This window comes from Eucalyptus grandis, chromosome 3 (assembly GCF_016545825.1).
Source record: "Eucalyptus grandis isolate ANBG69807.140 chromosome 3, ASM1654582v1, whole genome shotgun sequence".
Classification (NCBI taxonomy): Eukaryota; Viridiplantae; Streptophyta; class Magnoliopsida; order Myrtales; family Myrtaceae; genus Eucalyptus; species Eucalyptus grandis.
The window spans coordinates 61,372,930-61,391,534 of NC_052614.1; the positions used below are offsets into that span (position 1 = coordinate 61,372,930).

The following is an 18,605-nucleotide window of genomic DNA, read 5'->3' on the forward strand; positions in this document are numbered from 1 at the left end:
TTAGTTCACCATCTTTTGGTCCTTAGTGACACCTTTCTCTAAGATCTCTGCGAATTCCTCCAAGTATTCGTTTTGCAACTCTATGTTGCCAAACACCTCCTTCATGGCCCGTGCGGTTGCCCTTATCGGCTCGCCCTCATGCTCCACCATGACCCGCCGGATCGACTCGGCCACCACGTCGCCCGTGAACAACCCATCTGCCTCATCCCTGGGCACTTCGAACCCGACCTGCTTCTCGTGCAGGAACCTGGCCATAAGGCCCTGGTCCGAGCTCCCTCCGGAGAACAGCACCAGGGGCAGGCCGCGGCTCAGTGCCTCGATCGTGGAGTTCCAGCCGCAGTGCGTCAAGAACCCACCGATCGCCTCGTGGGCCAAGATCCGCGTCTGCGGGGCCCAGCCCGCCCAGATGAATCCCCGGCCCGAGACTCGCTGCTCGAACCCAGGCGGGACGAGGCCGTTCCTAACCACCCAGACAAACGGTAATCCGGACTTCTCAATCCCGGCGGCCAACTCGTTCGTTAGCTCGTGACTCAAAATCACTTCCGTTCCAAGCGCGATATAAAGCACCGATTTCTCGCGCTTAGTGTCGAGCCAACTTTTCAGGGCTTTCCATTTCTCATCGCCATCTCCTTCATCCTGTCGGACTGCCGGCGTCAATAGCCCGACCGGAATCGCGGGCTTCTGGTAAATCTGTTGCAACAAGCTCAACGGCTCCGATTCGAACTCGCGGCAGCTCCTCACTATCACGAAATCGCAGCCGTCTATCGTGTGGCCAAACCTGCAGAGATCGGAGACCTCCTCGTCCATGCACCGCTGGTGCTTCAATATCTCGTGGAGCCTGAGGCAAGCTGTGGACTCATATGGTATCCACGCCGGTACGCAGGTCAGGTCCTCCGGCTTCTGGCACCGACCGCTGATGAGCTCTGATGGTGGGCCGAGGAATGCTAGCGATGTCGCATTGAACGTGCTGAAGAACACCGAGGTGACCCCAAGCCGAGCTGCGGCCCCTGGGAGCCAGTGGCTGGCGAAGTCATGGATCACCCAGTCGACGCGGCTGCTAGAGAGGAAGCGGGTCAGGGCCGGCTCGAGCAGGTCGTAGGCCTTCTTGAGGTAGGGGACCAAGTCGATGTCCAAGTCGGAGGTCGACTCAGCGGAGCTGGGGAGGTTGGGAACGCGGGGCAAGGGGAAGGAGACGAGGCGGACGGAGGGAGGGAGTTCGGGGTGGGAGCGGGCGAGGCGAGCGATGTTGTTGGGGGTGGAGAGGAAGGAGATGGCGTGGCCGCGGAGGGAGAGAAACTTGGAGAGCTCGAGGAAGGGGGTGATGTGGCCGTGGGCGAGCCACGGGAACATCGCAATGTGGAGGCTTCGCTTCGACTCGCTGCCCATGATGGAAAGACTGCACAGAGAGAGAGAGAGAGAGAGAGAGAGAGAGATTGCAGGTCGACGACGATGACTTGGTTTGGTGCGGTGTTGAAGATGGTGGGAGATTTCCTAGGGTTTTATGGATTGCAGGTCGACAACGATGACTTGATTTGGTGCGGTGTTGAAGATGGTGGGAAAGGGTTTTATGGACCGGGTCGAATTCCGGAGCACGCCATAACAGTAGTAATCAAGGTCAAAATAATGATTTTGAGTTTGAATTGAAGACCTCCGATTTATGATGTCGGAAATCCGATGTCAACGGTGGAAAGAATATAGTAAGATCATGGCTGACGTATGGGGGGACTGCATCTTTGTTTTCATCCGTTTCGGCTTCTTCTTTCCTTTCCTGCCTATGCTTAGGGTTTCATTGGTTTTCTCCTGTTCTCTTTTATATCCATTGAGAGTGATCTTTCGGAGCTCTTTGAGCACGTCGACTACTCTTCAGTGAGAGTACTTACTTTTTTTATACACATTCAGCTATTATGCACGCACACGTGAAGAGGCCTTTTGGCTTGTTGGTTTGACAAAATGATTGAATAATTGTGTGTTTATGATGTAAGAATACTAGATATGGTGAAGTTTCATTCATAGAGATGAATTTAGGTAAGTATGAATTTCCATTGATTCACGGGTCCTTATTCCTTTTTTACAAAGTCTAGCATTAGCAGCTTCATCTGTCTCAATAATCGGCTACTCAGACAAACGGAGTACGCATGGTCACCTTAGCTCCATGTTTAGGGTTAATATGATGCCAAATTGGCAAAAGAACTTCGGTATTTCTAATCCCTTTGGAAAAAAAGAGTATGCACTGACCGCTCAAAAACCAAAGTTTATGGTAAATATGTCACATAAGCAAAAGTTTGGGGTTTTTGATGTTATAAAAAATATTTGGAATAAATATGTCACAATTGGTATAATTTAGGATTTTTGGTTGCTTTTGCTTTGTGTCTCCATATGAATGGAAGACATAAAGGATAAGAAAATCACAAGTGTCATGACTTTTGTACAATACTCACTATGACATTTTTTTTTTCAGTCACTCGAGTGTTACATGGATGAAAAATTATATACTTGAGCGCATTTCTGGTGATCAGTCCTATATGGCTTTTTAAAGAAAATTTTCAGTCCAACGTTGGCTTTTTATTTTTAAAAAAAAAACCAGGTACAAAGTGGAAAATGGACGAGACAATGTGGCAATCGGGACTAAAACGACGACGGTATAATACAAAAAATCATGGCCCCGGCTGTGCGTCGAGGAGAAGCTCTGCTTGATCAGCTTCAGCTCCTGAAGGGTGAATTTGCAGAGGCATGATCCGCCGAGCGATATCGAGAGGTCCTCTGAGTTTGCCACCTCCTTCTTGGGCTTGCACTTCTTGGTTTCTTCTGCGGTTTTACAACCGCTTGTGAACGTAGATGTAGAACTCTATGAGATTTTCTTCACGGCCATTTGCTGAAAAAAGTTTCGGACTGAATTGATTCATGAACGCCGAGACTTGCCCTTCTTGAATGTGGACACTAAGCAATCGTCATAATCATCTTGATTCTTTATTCGCTCGATCTGAACCGCTTCTCTTCATTGCAAATTTCAGAAGCTAATTTTGCCCCAATACTTCAATTTGAGGTTAAAGTTTGAAGAATTTTGCCCCGATTCATCGATTTGGGATTAGGGTTTAAAGAATTAAGGCCTTATTTGTTGATTTGGGGAATACAAGTGGAGTCAAACTACATCGTTTAAAGATGTTTCATTGACTTCATTTTACCAGTAAGCCACGTCGGGTCGAATGATTTATACTAAATTAATGCCGCATTGAATTTTCAACAACACAAATTGCCGATAACACTCAAGTGAATAATTTTCAAGTAATGCGACATTCAAATGATAGAAAAAAGTTACAACTTTCAAGTGATTACCGTACAAAAATTATACAAACTTGTGGGGTTCATATTTTTAAAGAAAAGTGAACATGATAGACTTGAATTCAATCCATGAGGCAACGTTCCGAAGTGGGTATTGAGTATCGACTAAAGTCCAATGTTATCAATAGGAGGATTATAGTTGAAGCACTGCGTAACCCTTTTTCTAGGGTGTTTAAGGTAACTGTGGATATTTTTTAGACAAAAGAATGGAAGCAAACCGAACTGGAATAGTATTTAACGTGGAATGACTGAGTCTTTCATTTCGATTTGTAAGAGTTGTCAGAATGGAGATTCGTAGTCTATAAAGAGAAGTCAACGATCAAATGCGGCGAAACATTTTGTCTATGGTTATATGGGAGTGGAAGACAGTGATTGTCTGCTTGTCGTTTCTCCGGTGACGGCTCCAATTAGCACCCTTCGATGATTATTAGTCAATGAATTAGTTCAAGAATCGATACGACGTCATCTCTGGTCCACCAAACGTTTCCAAGACGTCATGGAGCATTAGTTTTTTCGAAATGCGTCTCTCTCTCTCTCTCTCTCTCTCTCTACACCTAGTCAAATAGTAATTATGCTTGTAATCGGAAATGATGTTTGAAACGGGCAAGTACAAGCACCACTAAGATCCACATGCAGGTAAACTTTCATCATCGCCAGTCAAAAAAAAAAAAAAAAAACTTTCATCATCGCCAACGCAATATATCAACCCGTTCTTGGAAATTTCGGGCACCTTATTTACCACTTGATTGTTCAATTTGAGCATTTTCATAAGCATTGTATTTGCTCCGTGACCATGAGGTCACTGGGTATGTCATTATATAAATCAACTGAAGTTCACCTATTTTAGTGGGCTAAGTCATCAAGAGGAAGAAAAGTTTGTTTCGTCATCCGTGTAATTGTCCAAACAATCATTGAAAACCCTCTATTTCTAGGTGACATCCAAGGCCATCGGGCGGTAAAATAGAAAAGAGGGAGACATCAATCTAGGGCTTAATTTTGCGGCCATACCACCGAAAAAGAAAAATTACCTGAATAAAATGTCCGTTCCATTCTAATATTATCGCGGGAATTGTCTATTTGCTTTTGTTTTTGAGATTATTGTGTTTATGTTTGATGAGCGGTTAAAGGTGCGATGCAATTTCCAATTTTTACTATAAGTAAAGTAGCCTAATCTTTTGAGATTCAAGACGGGGCGCCATTTGAAGTTTCCATTGGTTGACTTCATAATTGCACATGAATAATTTTGAAAAGAGAACTGATGAAATGATTGTCCTTAATTTTGTGAAATTAATAGCCTATTTCGAATATAAAAAAAAAGTAAATAACAAATAATATATATTGTTGTAAGGTTCATTTCCCTTCAAAAATTTATTGCTCACAATATGCTTTTACTTTCACAGTATCCTAAAAACTGTTATACTAACAAAATCATTTTGAAAATCCATAGTAATATAAATTTTTTAGGAATCTTCTTTTTAGGCAACATTAATCGATGGAATATATTTTTTGATCGAATATATTTTCTGGCATCAAATTAAGTGTTAGGCTTGGTCCTTTGCACATTGGTAAATTCATTTCAAGATCCAAAGAATAGTAGGCAATTACTTTCCCATGCTTGTGACTTGAGATAATTACATGATACTGTTAAAATCAAATTAAAAAAAAAAAATCTTAAGGTTTAGCTTAAGGTCTAAAGCATAAAAGCAAAAAATTTATGTTGAGGTGGTGATCGTGTATTAAGAAAGGGGGAAGGAAGATGCCTAGATGGAGTTGCAAGAGAAGAAAAGTAAAGGAGTCGATCGAGGCGTTGGCCATTGTCTAAATGAACACAATCTGTCGAATTTCTTCTTTGATTCTAATGAAAACGAGTTTGAATATGTATGAACCGAATCCCTTAAGATCGATATCGGTCAGACTTCAATTATTCAAATAATTTCAAACTGTCCTATGAAATTTGAAGGAGCTTATTTATTTTAACGTTGACGAGATATAGACGTATGAGTCAAGAAGTAGAATGCGGTACTCACCTGGCCACCTTCGATGTAAAATGTCGATCCCGTCGGCTTCCAAGAGGGGCATGGCTCGTGAGCGTTCTTCAAATGCACCGATCCAGAAGATGAATTCAGTCTGCGGACGCGGATGGCGGGGAAAAGGTTCTCCACAGACAGACTTCTCTCCATTGAAGGTGTTCCTGAAAATGAATGAGAGAGAGAGAGAGGACGTGGGGTGACAGAGAGATGGTGAGCACACAGAGCTTCGAGCATGGGAACAGACCATGCAAGAAAAGAACCCTCTGTGCTCACTCTCTTCTGTCACCTCCACCCAGAAAAAGATGGGGACTTACTCTCATCTAAATCGCGACAGCATACACCATTCCTTGCACGTATTCTTCCGAGTCTATGCTGAAATATTATCTCACATCGCTTATTCTCTCGTATTATATAAACAGATGAGACAGCTGGGATCGAACTGTGGACCTACAGATGTCGTCTCAAGGGGGCCTTTTATAGAAGGCGGTGGTGGTGTCACATGACGTATTGGGAATATATCGTTGAGATCTTTATCGTCCCAATGTTCTCGCCTTCCGAGTTTAATAATCGAAAGCAGCCCCCACCGAAATGCTGGTAAAGTCAGTCGAGTGGGTCCTCTTTAGCTCATATTCTCGCTTTAGTTCCTATTCTACAGAACCTCTTTGCCATCCACTCGTGGTACCCTTGCCCTTTTTGGACAATTTCCGAATTCTGTCATCGATGTCCATCCTATCTTGTGTTGGGTTCGATCATTGGGTGCGAAGGATATCATGGGAGGAGAAGAATCCTTGCCGTGAAAGGAGAGATATTGAGGGCGCACAAGATCCCTATCATGTTTTTCTGTTTTCCCATTTTTCTGTTTTTGAATTCCGTGTAATAATATAACTTCATTTTTCTATTTTCAGGACAATTTTTTTACCTTGAAATGGGTTTGAAACAAGAATGAAGACTAGAAATTTTCTATTTTTCTATTTCTGAAATAGAAACCGAAAAAAGAAAAAAAAATTCTTATCTCTCGCCCTTGCTCTCGCCACTCATGATCACCATTAGCCACTACCTGCCGATGTACACCCTTGCCCTTGCCACTCATGATCACCATCAGCCACTACCTGTCGAGTGTGATTTCTATATTGACGCTTTCAATTCAATTGATTAAAGATGTTTTATCTTATGAAAGAGTGGAGCATAATGAATGGAAAAGAGTATGGAAGGGAGATACTTAAGAGAGCCTAACAAGAGAATTTATCTTCTAAGAATAGAAATTTTGTATCATTATCAAATGGATATCTTTGCTTACAAGCTTATTTAGGGAATAGAAATATAAAAAAAAATCTATATTTAACTAGAAAATATTTCCATGAACTAAATAATTATCATTCACGTCCTTACCTAGGAGAGCCCAAGTTTTATTTTGGTCTAATTCAAGTAAGTTACTAATTGGATGCTCCTAAAAGAGCAGGAAATATGATTAGGGGCCCATGCAAGAACCTTAGGACTTCATATTACCCCTTTGATCCGATTCAAAACGAACTAGCGCACAGAAACAATAGCTCCACAGCCAAAATTGGACAACCCAAATTATTAAATTGTGAGATGTTGAAATATTGTCTCATATTACTCAACAACGAGTCCTACATGCTTTTTATGTACATGTGTTCTCTTTCCACACATCATCTTAAATTTTTAGGTTTTTTCTAATATGGTATCCTAATCCGACTTGCATGCAAGAGGGATGTGTTGAAATATTATCCCAAGTCACTTGGTCAAATGACAAGCAACATTGCCAATTCCATTCCCTCCTCATCTTGGAAACAAAGACTCTTATCATTTCTAATAGAGTGGTTGTCTCCACATAAGAGAATAGATCAGCACTAGAAAACGTAACACGACGGATTACTTCTTTCGGGGGAGGCCAAGCTAGGGCAGCTCAAAGCATACGAAAATGATATTCTACAAGAAGCACAGGTCCTGCCCTCACAAGAATGTGCCGTGATGAAAAGCAGCAGAAAAGTATAAATGCTTTAAGCAATTGTAACAGGAACCACTGAAGTTGCTCTGACCAATTAACAATAAAGTAGTGCTAGATCGATATCTCGCCTTTTGCACATTCCATGCCGAGCATATTTCACTGACCACCAAGATTGTGCATTCCTCCTCTGCTTTAACTCCTTTTACTACATCCGATTCTCTTGCGTGGCAACCGTACTGGATTTAGTAATTGAAAAGAGGAACCACGACGGATTAAATAACGAAAAGGGTAAGGCATATCGAGCATAGGAGAATCACATCACGTAGCTTAAGATGATTCATGACCCTCGAGCGGATTGTGATCAATCGAGTTAACATCATAGCATTCCCCCTAGATGATATTCGTTAGCACCTCTTTTGTTGTTTCATGATGATGGCCTTCGAGAAGATAATCCCAGAGATTGCAGACGGAAGAATATATCTTAAAGGCCAAAGTGGAACCATTCCTACCTCTGAGATAATAGATTATACGATCACGAAAGTCAACGGGGGTTTACATAGTCATTTAGTCCGATGCAATGTCAGTGGAGAAAAGGGCATGTGCATGGACGATGAGGCTAAATCTAACTGATTACCCCCTCTTTGCTTGAAGAAGTTCAATAATTTCCAAACCAATTGCAAGTTGACAACCGAAAAGAGATGAGACCGATTAGCAAGCGACGCTGCCTTGCTCCGCTATACATCTTGGAACTATCAATCTCGAAGCATCATTATAACTCTGCAAATGGGTCATATTACGCGTACAATTGATATCCAGATTCGTCCTCCAAAATTGACTAGCTCTCATGATGCTTTAACTGATATCCCACCCTAGACTCTATGGGTCTAAGAAAACATATACGGTTGCTACATTCACAAGGAAGATAAACACGACGAACAAGTGTATATACATGTGAATACTTAGTAGTGAAGGGCAGGATAGCCGTGGCTAACCTGGGATGCTGCCTTAACGAGGAAACAGACAAAAGCACTAGATTGTAAGATAAGTTCTTATCATAGTTGCTCCCGTGGGATCAGAAAGGAGATGCCTGATAAGGCCCTTTCTCATGTCATTTGGTGCTATGGCAAACATATAGAAAGCAAAGAGTACAAGGTCAGCCGAAGAAAGAGTAGAGCCCAGGAAGCCTTGCCACATCCTGCAAAAAGACATGCACATTCCCATGTGAATTATTTCTTCAGGAGACACAAAGGTAGGTCCCATTGCTTAAGCTTTCCATCACACGTGATGGTAAGCTTTGCGATACTGGTATTTTCAAAAAAATCGAAATTTAAAAGCCCAGTTCTCCTTACAAAAAAAGAAGGTCCAATTCTCGTTCAATGTGTATGTTCTTGTAGAAGTCACATAGTTTCTTGTGTATCGCCTCTGCTATTATTATATGGAGAAAAAATCCTTATATGATTCCCGCCCTTGGCTCAATTTGTGTGTCATTTTCCGGAGCTCAACTTACGTAAAAGTAACCAAATTAGTCATCTTGTATTTTCCACGGCATGAAGAATAAAGAAAAGCTACAAACCTACGTGGTCTATTCCTCAAAAGTCTTGACAAATGTGTATGCTAAATCACAAAAGCCTATTACTTGACAAGAACTCCTGATAAAGAAGATGCCATTTGGTACTAATATTCTTGGTTAATTCTGAGATATATAGCATGAATTGAGCAGGGTGCTTACTTTTTTGTCAATAACGAGTTCAATTCTTTAGATGCAGGCTACCTAATGCTTAAAAGTATAGAAACTTCTATTTTATGTTCACTGACATATATCCAAGCGTTTTTAGCTTTGTAAACTCTGATGGAATGTCTAAGTTCTCTTATGCGAAACAACAGTAGGGCACCGAGGAATTACCATCTAGGCAAACGGAAGAACGTATGAAAAAATGTCCTGATTCCCTCGATATCCAGCTGCAAGATCAGAGCCAGTCCAAAGAGGAAAAACGCCCTTTGCCGTTTCCTTTCAAGTGGCCACAGGGTATTCCAAGCTGATAAAAGATAGTCCACGGTAAGATGACTGTAAACCAACTGAATCTCATGAATGTATTCTTAGAATCCATTCAACAAAGTATTGTTAAGATGTGAAATATATTCCACCTCGTCCTCAAATAGCTTGAACTTGTCTGAGAAGAAGGTTTCTTATTCAAATATAACACGATATCACCATGAAAGAGCTTGAGTTTGATTCCTTTAATCCCTCTTTCATTCATTTATTGGGTCTCCTGTATTTTACGTGATGGAAAAAAGAATTTCAATTTCACCCATGTGTAGGCTATTAAGAAGGCTACTTCTTCATACTGCCAACCTTGGTTTGAGAGAGGAAAGAAGTGGGGTTTGGGCATAAGACAAAACCATTTGAAGAAGACAGATATGCACTAATATATAATAAAGATGATTTGCCAAAAGATTATATTGCTAGAACCAGCGAGCAAATAAAATGAATCAAACCTCACTAAGCACATGCAACTTTAGCTGAAGGCATTGTGATGTTTCTTATAAACAACACTTGTTTTTGAATTAAATGCCCGTCTTTTATGGGAAACTGTTATATATTTGTAAGAAAACTTGTTTTTTGACTCTTTCCCCCAGTAGATAATTCTGCTTATGAGTATTTTCTCTATTTAGTTAGGCATCACCAATTTTCCCAGCTTAATAATGAAAAAGAGTAATGTATACGAGAAATCTACATGATGTGTGATAAAAGAACAGAGTAGGGTAAACATGAAGATGGAGAAATAGAAGGAACACCCCTCAAAGAAATTAAAGAAAATAAGCAACGATGACAATAATATGATGAACAAGATACATGGTAGAGAATGACAGGGAAATGTTCTTATCATCATCGGAAGGTTGAGCTCATTCAACTTCAGCCATCAGGTCATTAGACTACAAAGGAAACTTGCTGCTACTTGTCCATGGGAAGTGAACTCTGTAAGTTATTGGCGGCTGTGCATGTATTGGTGTACAGAGGGCAAGCAAATGCTTTAATGCATGACTGACTTGGTGCTGTCAACATATTATCCGTACTGGGAAAAGCTTTGGTTCCAAGCTCCCCATGATTCTAGAATAAGGGTCTCCATTTGCAAAAGGACACACAAATAAAAGCATAAATTTATTTTCAAAAAACGTCCAAAGAGACTCACACCAATTTGATTGACTCGTAGTGCCTATCTGAATCCAAGAGTCAAAATTCTACAGCCTCAATCAAATAAAAATTGAAGCAGCATGCACCAACTCCCACAGTTGCAGTCTATATTCAGCAGAAAGTTTGTGCACATTGCATTTGATAAAATTGTGTAAAATTATTGGCACTACTAGGAAACTGATTGTGAAGAAATGCTAGACACAGAGAGAGAGAGAGAGAGCATGTACCCTGCATTGAGATGTTTCCATTACTTCGTTCATAAGCTTGAGCCCCCTTAACTTGACCAGCCTTCAAAACATTTGCAATTGCAGATGCATAATTAGGAGCTTCAGACAAGGATCTCACCACAGAATAGCCTGTTCGAAAACACGCACATGTAATTTAGGCAAAAGAGAAAAATGTTAGATCAACTTGTTTTTTCTTCACCTGTAGCTGGATGCACCATGCAGGCAGCAGCACCAAACGCAAGATTTTTCTGTTCTGTATTTGGCAAGGATCCGCCAACTGGGATATAAGACCACTCCTGTATAGGGTATCGAAAATATCAGATGACTATCTACATGAAATTTCACAAGTATATCGAGATAGATATATCATGTTATCACAACTGCAAAATGATGCACAAATGTGCGACATTAGCAACAGTGCAAAATTGCACATTTCCAGAGAAGCTGAAAGGTGCATGCACTTCATGTTGTCAAGTTTTATCATGGAAGGGTTAATACACTTCCTCAAGGAGCATAAACCAACTCGTGGTATTATCCAGACATCTCCGTATAATAAATTTCCTCATGTCTAAAGAAACATTAAAACACATACGCACGTAGACTGTCAATTAGAGTACATCTAAAGATAAACATAGCATCATGCTTGCTTGATGAATTCTTATAATAAAGAATATTATAGTGCAAGAATAAGGCATTGTGAAAAGGTTATTTCCTCAAGAGTACATTTAAGGATACAATGGACTCAGACATTTCTCACATAAATCATCACATCAACACCATCATCAACAACCTGTTATGCCTTTGCTTAGTTACTGGAGTTGGTTACAAATGTCCAAGTTAACTTGTTAAGCACCATAATAATTGCAAAATTCACACATAAGAAAGTGCTTAATGACATTGTAGAATGCAAAAATATATTAAGTAATTGTAGTATGGATTCATATATTACCTCTTCATAAGTTTTTGTAATTCTGACACCCATTGTTTGTAACCTAAACATCAGCCTTTCTTTTAGTACGTCAAATGGCATAGCCTCTTTTGAAGCCAAACAAGTTTCCTATAGGACGTCTCTGTTAGTATCACAAGCATTTGGATATGTAACGTCATTCATGCTGTAAAATATTTATCAGAGGAAACCTCGAAGAAGACTCTGGTGGATGACATAGGCATGGCATACAGAAAAGTTGGAGAATGAACTTCTGAACAGGGAATTTCTTGCTTGCTATCTCTATAATCCATAAAAACCATCAGATCAGGATCATATGGATTATTTTCCACCTGAAATTGGAAAGGAAAAATCCATAAGCAAGGGGTAAAAACACAATATTTAAGCACCATGAAATGAACTTTCCTACTTTCATTATATCATAAAAGTAGTAATAATTATACTCAGAACGGTTTTGCAAATTATAGATATTTCAACCTCCTGCTCCATTTTAAAAGTCGGATGAGCATTAATGCCAGTTGGACCCTACTCAGTTCAGTTAAAAATAAAATACTTCTCACATCAGATTACAAACCATTCTTTCACTGTAACAGTCATTTCAGTCTGAATATTGGTGCATTTACATTGAGCTACAGCGAGACAAACTAGAAAGATACCACCATTGGTATATTTCTCTGGTATGGATAATTGGAGATTATTTGATGACCCGAAAGCTCAAAAAGCGAAGTTCACTTCTGAGTGACATTAAACCTACATAGGAACTGCACATGAACATTTACACGATGTACTACCTCAACCTCTACTCCATAAGCTGTCTGGAGAGAAACCCTTGGGCCACCCACCTCATACTGCAAAAGTTTCCCTGAAGCCGCTCCAGATGCAACTGTAGCAAGCCTATAATACTATGCTAAAAGCTTCAGGTAAAGGAAATGAGTAAAGCTATGCCGACAAGAATGTAAAAATTGTGGAGTTTTCCTCTGTTACCGGCATGGGATGACAACGTTATGTTCACAAACAACATGACTATACCCATCAGCAGCTTCAAATATATTTTCCACTTTAGAGCTCAGGAATGAAACACCTGACTTGACACACCTAAGGACAATTAATAAGGATTATGTATATATGGAGAGTGTTCTATGAGATGGACAAATAACAGCCAAAAATCATAGCCATGCTAACCTGTCTAGCAACTCCTCATGAAGAAGGTGTCTACTAACTCGTCCATATGCACGACCAATCAGAATTGGCTCGCTATCATCAAGGTATATTATTGTGTCCTTCCAGACATGCTCGATACAATTTGCAAGTCCAAGATCTGAAAATGGAGTCTTATTTTCCAGAAACTCAATACAGCACAAGCACTAATTTCATGAAACATTGAAAAACATTTTACTGATCGTGACAGTTTCAACAACACTCCCATTGGGCAATAACTTTAGGATAATAGCAATTACTTAGAGAAGCTGGCACCAGCTTAAAAAAGCCAAATGAAGGTGACAACATAAGGGGAAACTTGGAGAAGCTGATATACTGCTGCTTTTAGAAGAATGCAATTTCAGCAAAAATGAGACCTAAGTGAACTGAAATAAGGGCATATTTCCTTCTTTCCACGGGGAGGGAACTTGTTTCTTCAAATACTAAAAAAATGAAAAGATAGATTATTAACTGAGGTATCGTCATTTATGTAAACTTCTCTAAAGTTATAGATGGAGGAACGCTGACAGAATAGGCTTATGGTCAAGAACCTTTTATTCAATCTTGATCCTCACTGCTGACATCTATTATGCCAGACTACTGGCTTCCTAATTGGAGATGAAGAGCTCTATTACAATGATGGCATTTTACAATAGAAAACTTAAACTTTGAGAGATTGCTTGTACCTTTAAATTCATCTTCCCATACACCATAGTTATTCGTGAAAGGAAGATCCAGGCCAATGAGCCCGACACTCAATCCTAGCGTCGCAGACTCTGCAGCCAGAGCTAGACCAGCAGGACCACAACCAATCACAACTAAATCCAGTGGATCATTTCCTAGCAAGATCGGTGGTAACTGCAAAAGTAGCCAATAACAGGGGACACCTTCAACATAAACATCAGGCATAGAACAGAACGTGCAATGGCACCAACAGAACAGAGATCACAGTAGTCGCAGTAGTCAATAGAGTCGAATCGATTAAATATAAGCATCTCAAATGAGAATCTTATCTAAACATGATATCTTCCAAAACCTCTTAAGTAAAGGTGGCTGCCCATGCAATCCATGATAATAGCGAACGGTCTTTTAAATGCATTACTTGAAGATATCACCGCAAAGGGACTACATGTTACGAAACCTTCAAAGCATAAACGAACATTCAAACGCATATCGAGGGATAGTGGTCGCTCACGATACCAATTCACCGTGAAAACTTATCGGTATAACGGTCGCCAATATCTACATCAGGGATCAGGACGATGACTACTCCTACTTCTTTCACTTTGAGCGTTTAGTATAAGCGCCATCCGCATGCTCTGCCTCCGCAACACGAGAAAAAAACACCAGAATTCCTACAAGCGCTACTACGCTCACCGACCTTATCCGCGATTCTAGACTGGCTGTCCATCGCCTTGCCCCGCTGCATTCGCACGAAGCACAGCTCCGATCCCCCGGCCTTGACGTAGTCCTCCTCGTCGGCGAAGCCTTCCCGGACGACGACGCAGCTCTCGCTCCCGGCGCCACCGGCCCTGACTCCGCACGCTCTGCACCGCGGGAACGACGCCGCGCCCTCCGTCCTCCTCGCCGCCGCCCGAGCCCTCCGCCGCGAGCGACGAGGCACCGCCATTGCCGCGAAGTGCCGCGCGCCTCCGGTGACACACTCCATCCCCCTCCTCCCTCCCCCGCCGCTCCGCGCCTCGACGGTTGTTCTTCTTCTTCTTCTTCTCGCGGGAATGCGCTTCCCTCCCCCCGGCGCCGCTCACGCCATCACCGCCGCTCGGAGGTCGCCGGAGCAGAATGCGGGCGGGCTCGAGCCTCGCTCTCCGTCGTTCTTCTCCGTTTTTTTTTTTTTTTTTTTTTTTTTTTTGCTTTCTGCGTGTATCGGGGAGGGAGCGTTGAGGATACTGGATAGAGTTTCGTGTCTGGGTGGTGAGGGAGCTGTCTCTCGTGGCCCTTTTCAAGTCGCTGAGCTGAGCGGAGCGGTAGCTTTCGTGGTGACACGTGGAGGGGCGCCATTGGCGGGGCCTGAGGCGTTGGAAGACTGTCGACGATTGTGTCTCGTCAAGTGAAACGCGGTCGTTTTCTCTCCTTACGAGAACCATCGCGAAAATAAGGCCCTTTGGTAACATCATTTGTTTGATTATGTTCTTTTATTCTTCCACACGTAAAAATAATATAAATTCGTTTGATAAATTTTTTGTTCTCAAGAATAAAAAAAAATTCTTATTCCCAAGAATTGATTTAGAATAAAATCAAGAAGTAAAAAATTAACTTTTTATTTTTCGAAAATAATTTCAGAATAAAGCCTAACTTTTTTCTTATTTCTCTTTTCGTTTTTTCTTTTTCCCTTCTCTCTTCTTCTTCCTCTCAATGGGTCATTGGCCACTACCGACCATCACCATGGCCATCAGCAGTTGTTGGCAACCAATTGGCGAGGTCCGGCAAGCTCACTAGAGGCTCGCCTAATCACTGCGAGCCTCGACCTAGTAGATTTGGGTGAAGGCGAGCCTCACCAATCTCACCTAAGCAACGCAAGGTCGACCTCACCAATCCGCGTGAGATTGGGTCTTGTCGGGCCAGGGATGAGGTCATGCCTCGCCTAAATCTTGCAAGGCCAAGGCTAGCGGTGGCCAAACAAGCCTTTGGCTAGCTCTCCGAACCTTACCTAGCAATCACTGGCCACAAAGAAGGAGAAAGTAGAAGAGAAAAGGAAAAAAAAAAAAAGAGAAAAAAAAAAAAAATATAATAAAAGCATTAAAAAATTAAGAGTCATATCAAATGCATTTATATTTTGAAAATAGAAATTTTAGATGGTTATCAAATGTTTTCAAATACTCGAAACTCATCCAAATAAAAAATCTAAGAAAACCATTTTGATAAAAAATTGTTCTTAGAAATAGAATGATTACCAAATGAATTTTAAACCGATTAACATTTTATTTTTCTTCTATAAAATTGTTGTGATGATTTTTATTGAATTTATAATCATTCATTTGCAAAACTTGTTTCAGCATTTTATGTATTTGTTCAAAACATATTGTTGTCTCACTAGGTTTTTACCTAGTCTAATATCAACATAAAGTCTCCATGATTTTTTTATTACATTTAAGAACGCTGATGTTCCAGGAAAAAATCACAGGTACATGATTCTAATATAGTAAGAAATATTTCCATCACGTCATTTAGCTCTTTACGGATCATTATTTTGATTATATTTGACAAATAAAACATAAAGTCACGATTATAATTTGGGATGATTGTATATTTGACAAATAAACATGTCACCATACACAGACGCGAAATTCCTCAAGCTTCTGGTCAATTTCTTCTATTTCATATTAAAGCGTGGCTGTTCTCACATTTTTGGCTTTCCAAATGTTTGTTATTGCTTCATACTTGTCTTGGATACATGCCAATCGAAAAACCTTATTTATTCAATTATTGTAATTAGTGATAAATAGGAAATATTTTTCCTTCTTAACATAAATATTTCTAATTCACAAAAATAATTGGTTTCTGAAGCATGGACAATCCTTCTAACCCTAAAGACCAGCAGGACAAGCTAATCCATGCTCTGCAAGTTTTTGTCAATGGCCTACTACCAACTAAATCACAGCTCCTGCAAGCATCAAGTTCAGTTGTTCTTCCTGCATCTTTTTTTGGCCTTCGGACTGTTGGGGTACCTCGTCTGTTCACGTTGCCCGATGCTACGCTGCATCCAATTTGGATCTGACGACTGGTCCGGTGTTTGTACTAGAACTCAAATCTGTTAAATGTTCTAACGGCTGCTCTCGAGCTCTCCTGCCGCCCATTTGATTTGCTGCAAAACCCTTCATCGTACTTCTCGAAGGAACATGCAAGTGGCATGAAACCCCAGCCAAATTCAGTTCAACGAACATCATGTGTCGATCGGATTCCATCGACAAATGAAACATAAAGGGTATCATCCGCTGTTTTAGAAGATATATAAGAGAGTAAATGGAAACGTGAGAAGCACTTGAATTGTCGTAGAATCGTCATTGCTCCCTTGGCAAGTCATGGCTTTGCTGCTTTTGTGGGTTGTCTTTGTAGATTATTGATCTTAACTAGATTCTTAGTTAGAAAGTTGCGTGAATTTAGAAATACTGGTAATGCGAAACAGCATGACCGACTAGGGGTGAGCATGGTCCGGGTTGGTCCGGCCACCCCTAACCCTAGACCAACCCGTGGGTGTCGGTCCTCAATTTTTAGGACCGAGGACCGACCCTATTGAGCTTGGGACCAAGGGCCGGACCGACCCAATGGGTTCGGTCCGGTTTCAGGGTCTACCCGGGACCGATCGATAATTTTTTTCGTCTTAATTTTTATACTCCCTAAAAAAGCAAACCCACAAATTCAAATTACACATCTATCGATAATGCAACATTATGCAACTAAACTATAAATACCAATATATATTTAGCAAATTTAAGATGACACAATAATAGAAATTTCATACATGCTAACCGCTCATTGAGATATGGGACAAGATAAAAAGTTCTTGTAATCATCTATCTTTAATATTCATAACACCATATGCAAAAGCGTTTTCCTGCATTTGATTATGTAGAGTCCACTCAACCAAAAAAATGAATTTCACACCACTTGACTAGCATTTGATCATGTAGAGTCCACTCAACCAAAAATGAGCTTCACACCACTTGACTAGAAATCACCGTAAGAACTCATAAGATTACTCAACTTTTCAAAAACTTCTACCATTTGACACAAATTGAAAACAAAGTGCGGGTGAAATTCATTAGTAAAATACAATTAAACCATAAAAGTTCAAAATACTTAATATAAACCATGAATATATAACTTCATATCTTGTTAATTCACTTGAACTTCTAAACACCTTAAAACAAAACAGACGACACATAATTAATACTCAACAAAAGTTTTAAATTGAAATTACTATTAGTGCTATTGATAGAACATGTCAATATAATATAAAATAACAGACATTTTACTTAGGTTTGAATATATAAAAGAATTATATATAATATACAAGTATTGGTCCAGGTTGGACCGACCCAAAACTTTTGGGGACCAGAGGACCAACCCGCAAAATGTTGGTCCCGAATTTCAGACCAAGGACCGACCCGGGCCCCTGGGAACCGAACCAGACCGCAGGGTGGGGTTGGGCGGTCCAGGTCGGTCCAGGTCGACCCTAGACCGCCGCTCACCCCTACGATTGACCCGTCACGTTATACTTTAGTGGTTATTGTACCTTAAATGTAATAAATGAAAATATAATATGGAGCTGAGTGAGACCACATATTAGTTGATAAAATATTATGACCAAAATGCCATTGCCCTTAAACTTTTCTTCCATTAATAATTGAAGAACTTTAGCATGTAGCACGAACTCACATATGAGAAGGAGAGGTTCCCCAGATTTCGTGTTCATTCCTTCGTATCAGGGCCAATTCCATAAAAAAAACATGAACTTCAGGTGTTGTCCTAAATTTGGACCGAACTTTATTTTGTCTCAAGAAAAAGTATAAACTTTAGGTGTTGTCCATTTGTTACCAAAAAAAAAAAAACTTTAGGTATTATCCCAAATCTAGCCTAAAATTTATTTGAAACAAAATAAAGTAAGTCTATTACAAATAGGCTTCACTATCTATTTAACCATAAGATGTACATGCTTTTAATATCTCGCTTTAAGGCAATGTAA

At 40.5% G+C, this 18,605-nt stretch overlaps 2 protein-coding genes across 3 annotated transcripts; both read right to left on the minus strand.

Moving 5' to 3' along the window:
• Positions 1 to 1,386, minus strand: LOC104440168 (UDP-glycosyltransferase 91C1). Its single transcript, XM_010053139.3, has one exon. It carries the CDS (start codon positions 1,384 to 1,386, stop codon positions 1 to 3), a length of 1,386 nt encoding a protein of 461 aa, XP_010051441.2.
• Positions 1,387 to 8,081: 6,695 nt separating this feature from the next.
• On the minus strand, positions 8,082 to 14,593 carry LOC104438073 (lycopene epsilon cyclase, chloroplastic). 2 transcript variants are annotated; one of them, XM_010051149.3, is made up of 11 exons: positions 14,283 to 14,592; positions 13,588 to 13,759; positions 12,887 to 13,022; positions 12,689 to 12,799; positions 12,496 to 12,598; positions 11,896 to 12,036; positions 11,708 to 11,815; positions 10,958 to 11,054; positions 10,759 to 10,887; positions 9,242 to 9,374; positions 8,082 to 8,533 (listed from the first exon to the last, which is right to left on the minus strand). In XM_010051149.3, the coding sequence occupies exons 1-11, from the start codon at positions 14,568 to 14,570 to the stop codon at positions 8,368 to 8,370; spliced, it is 1,584 nt and encodes a 527-aa protein (XP_010049451.2). In that variant the 5' UTR covers positions 14,571 to 14,592; the 3' UTR covers positions 8,082 to 8,367. The 2 variants fall into 2 exon arrangements, 1 of the variants encoding a protein (XP_010049451.2); XR_005549059.1 differs by lacking the exon at positions 8,082 to 8,533 and adding an exon at positions 9,484 to 9,608 and having other exon boundaries at positions 9,241 to 9,374; positions 14,283 to 14,593.
• Between the last annotated feature and the right edge of the window lie 4,012 nt (positions 14,594 to 18,605).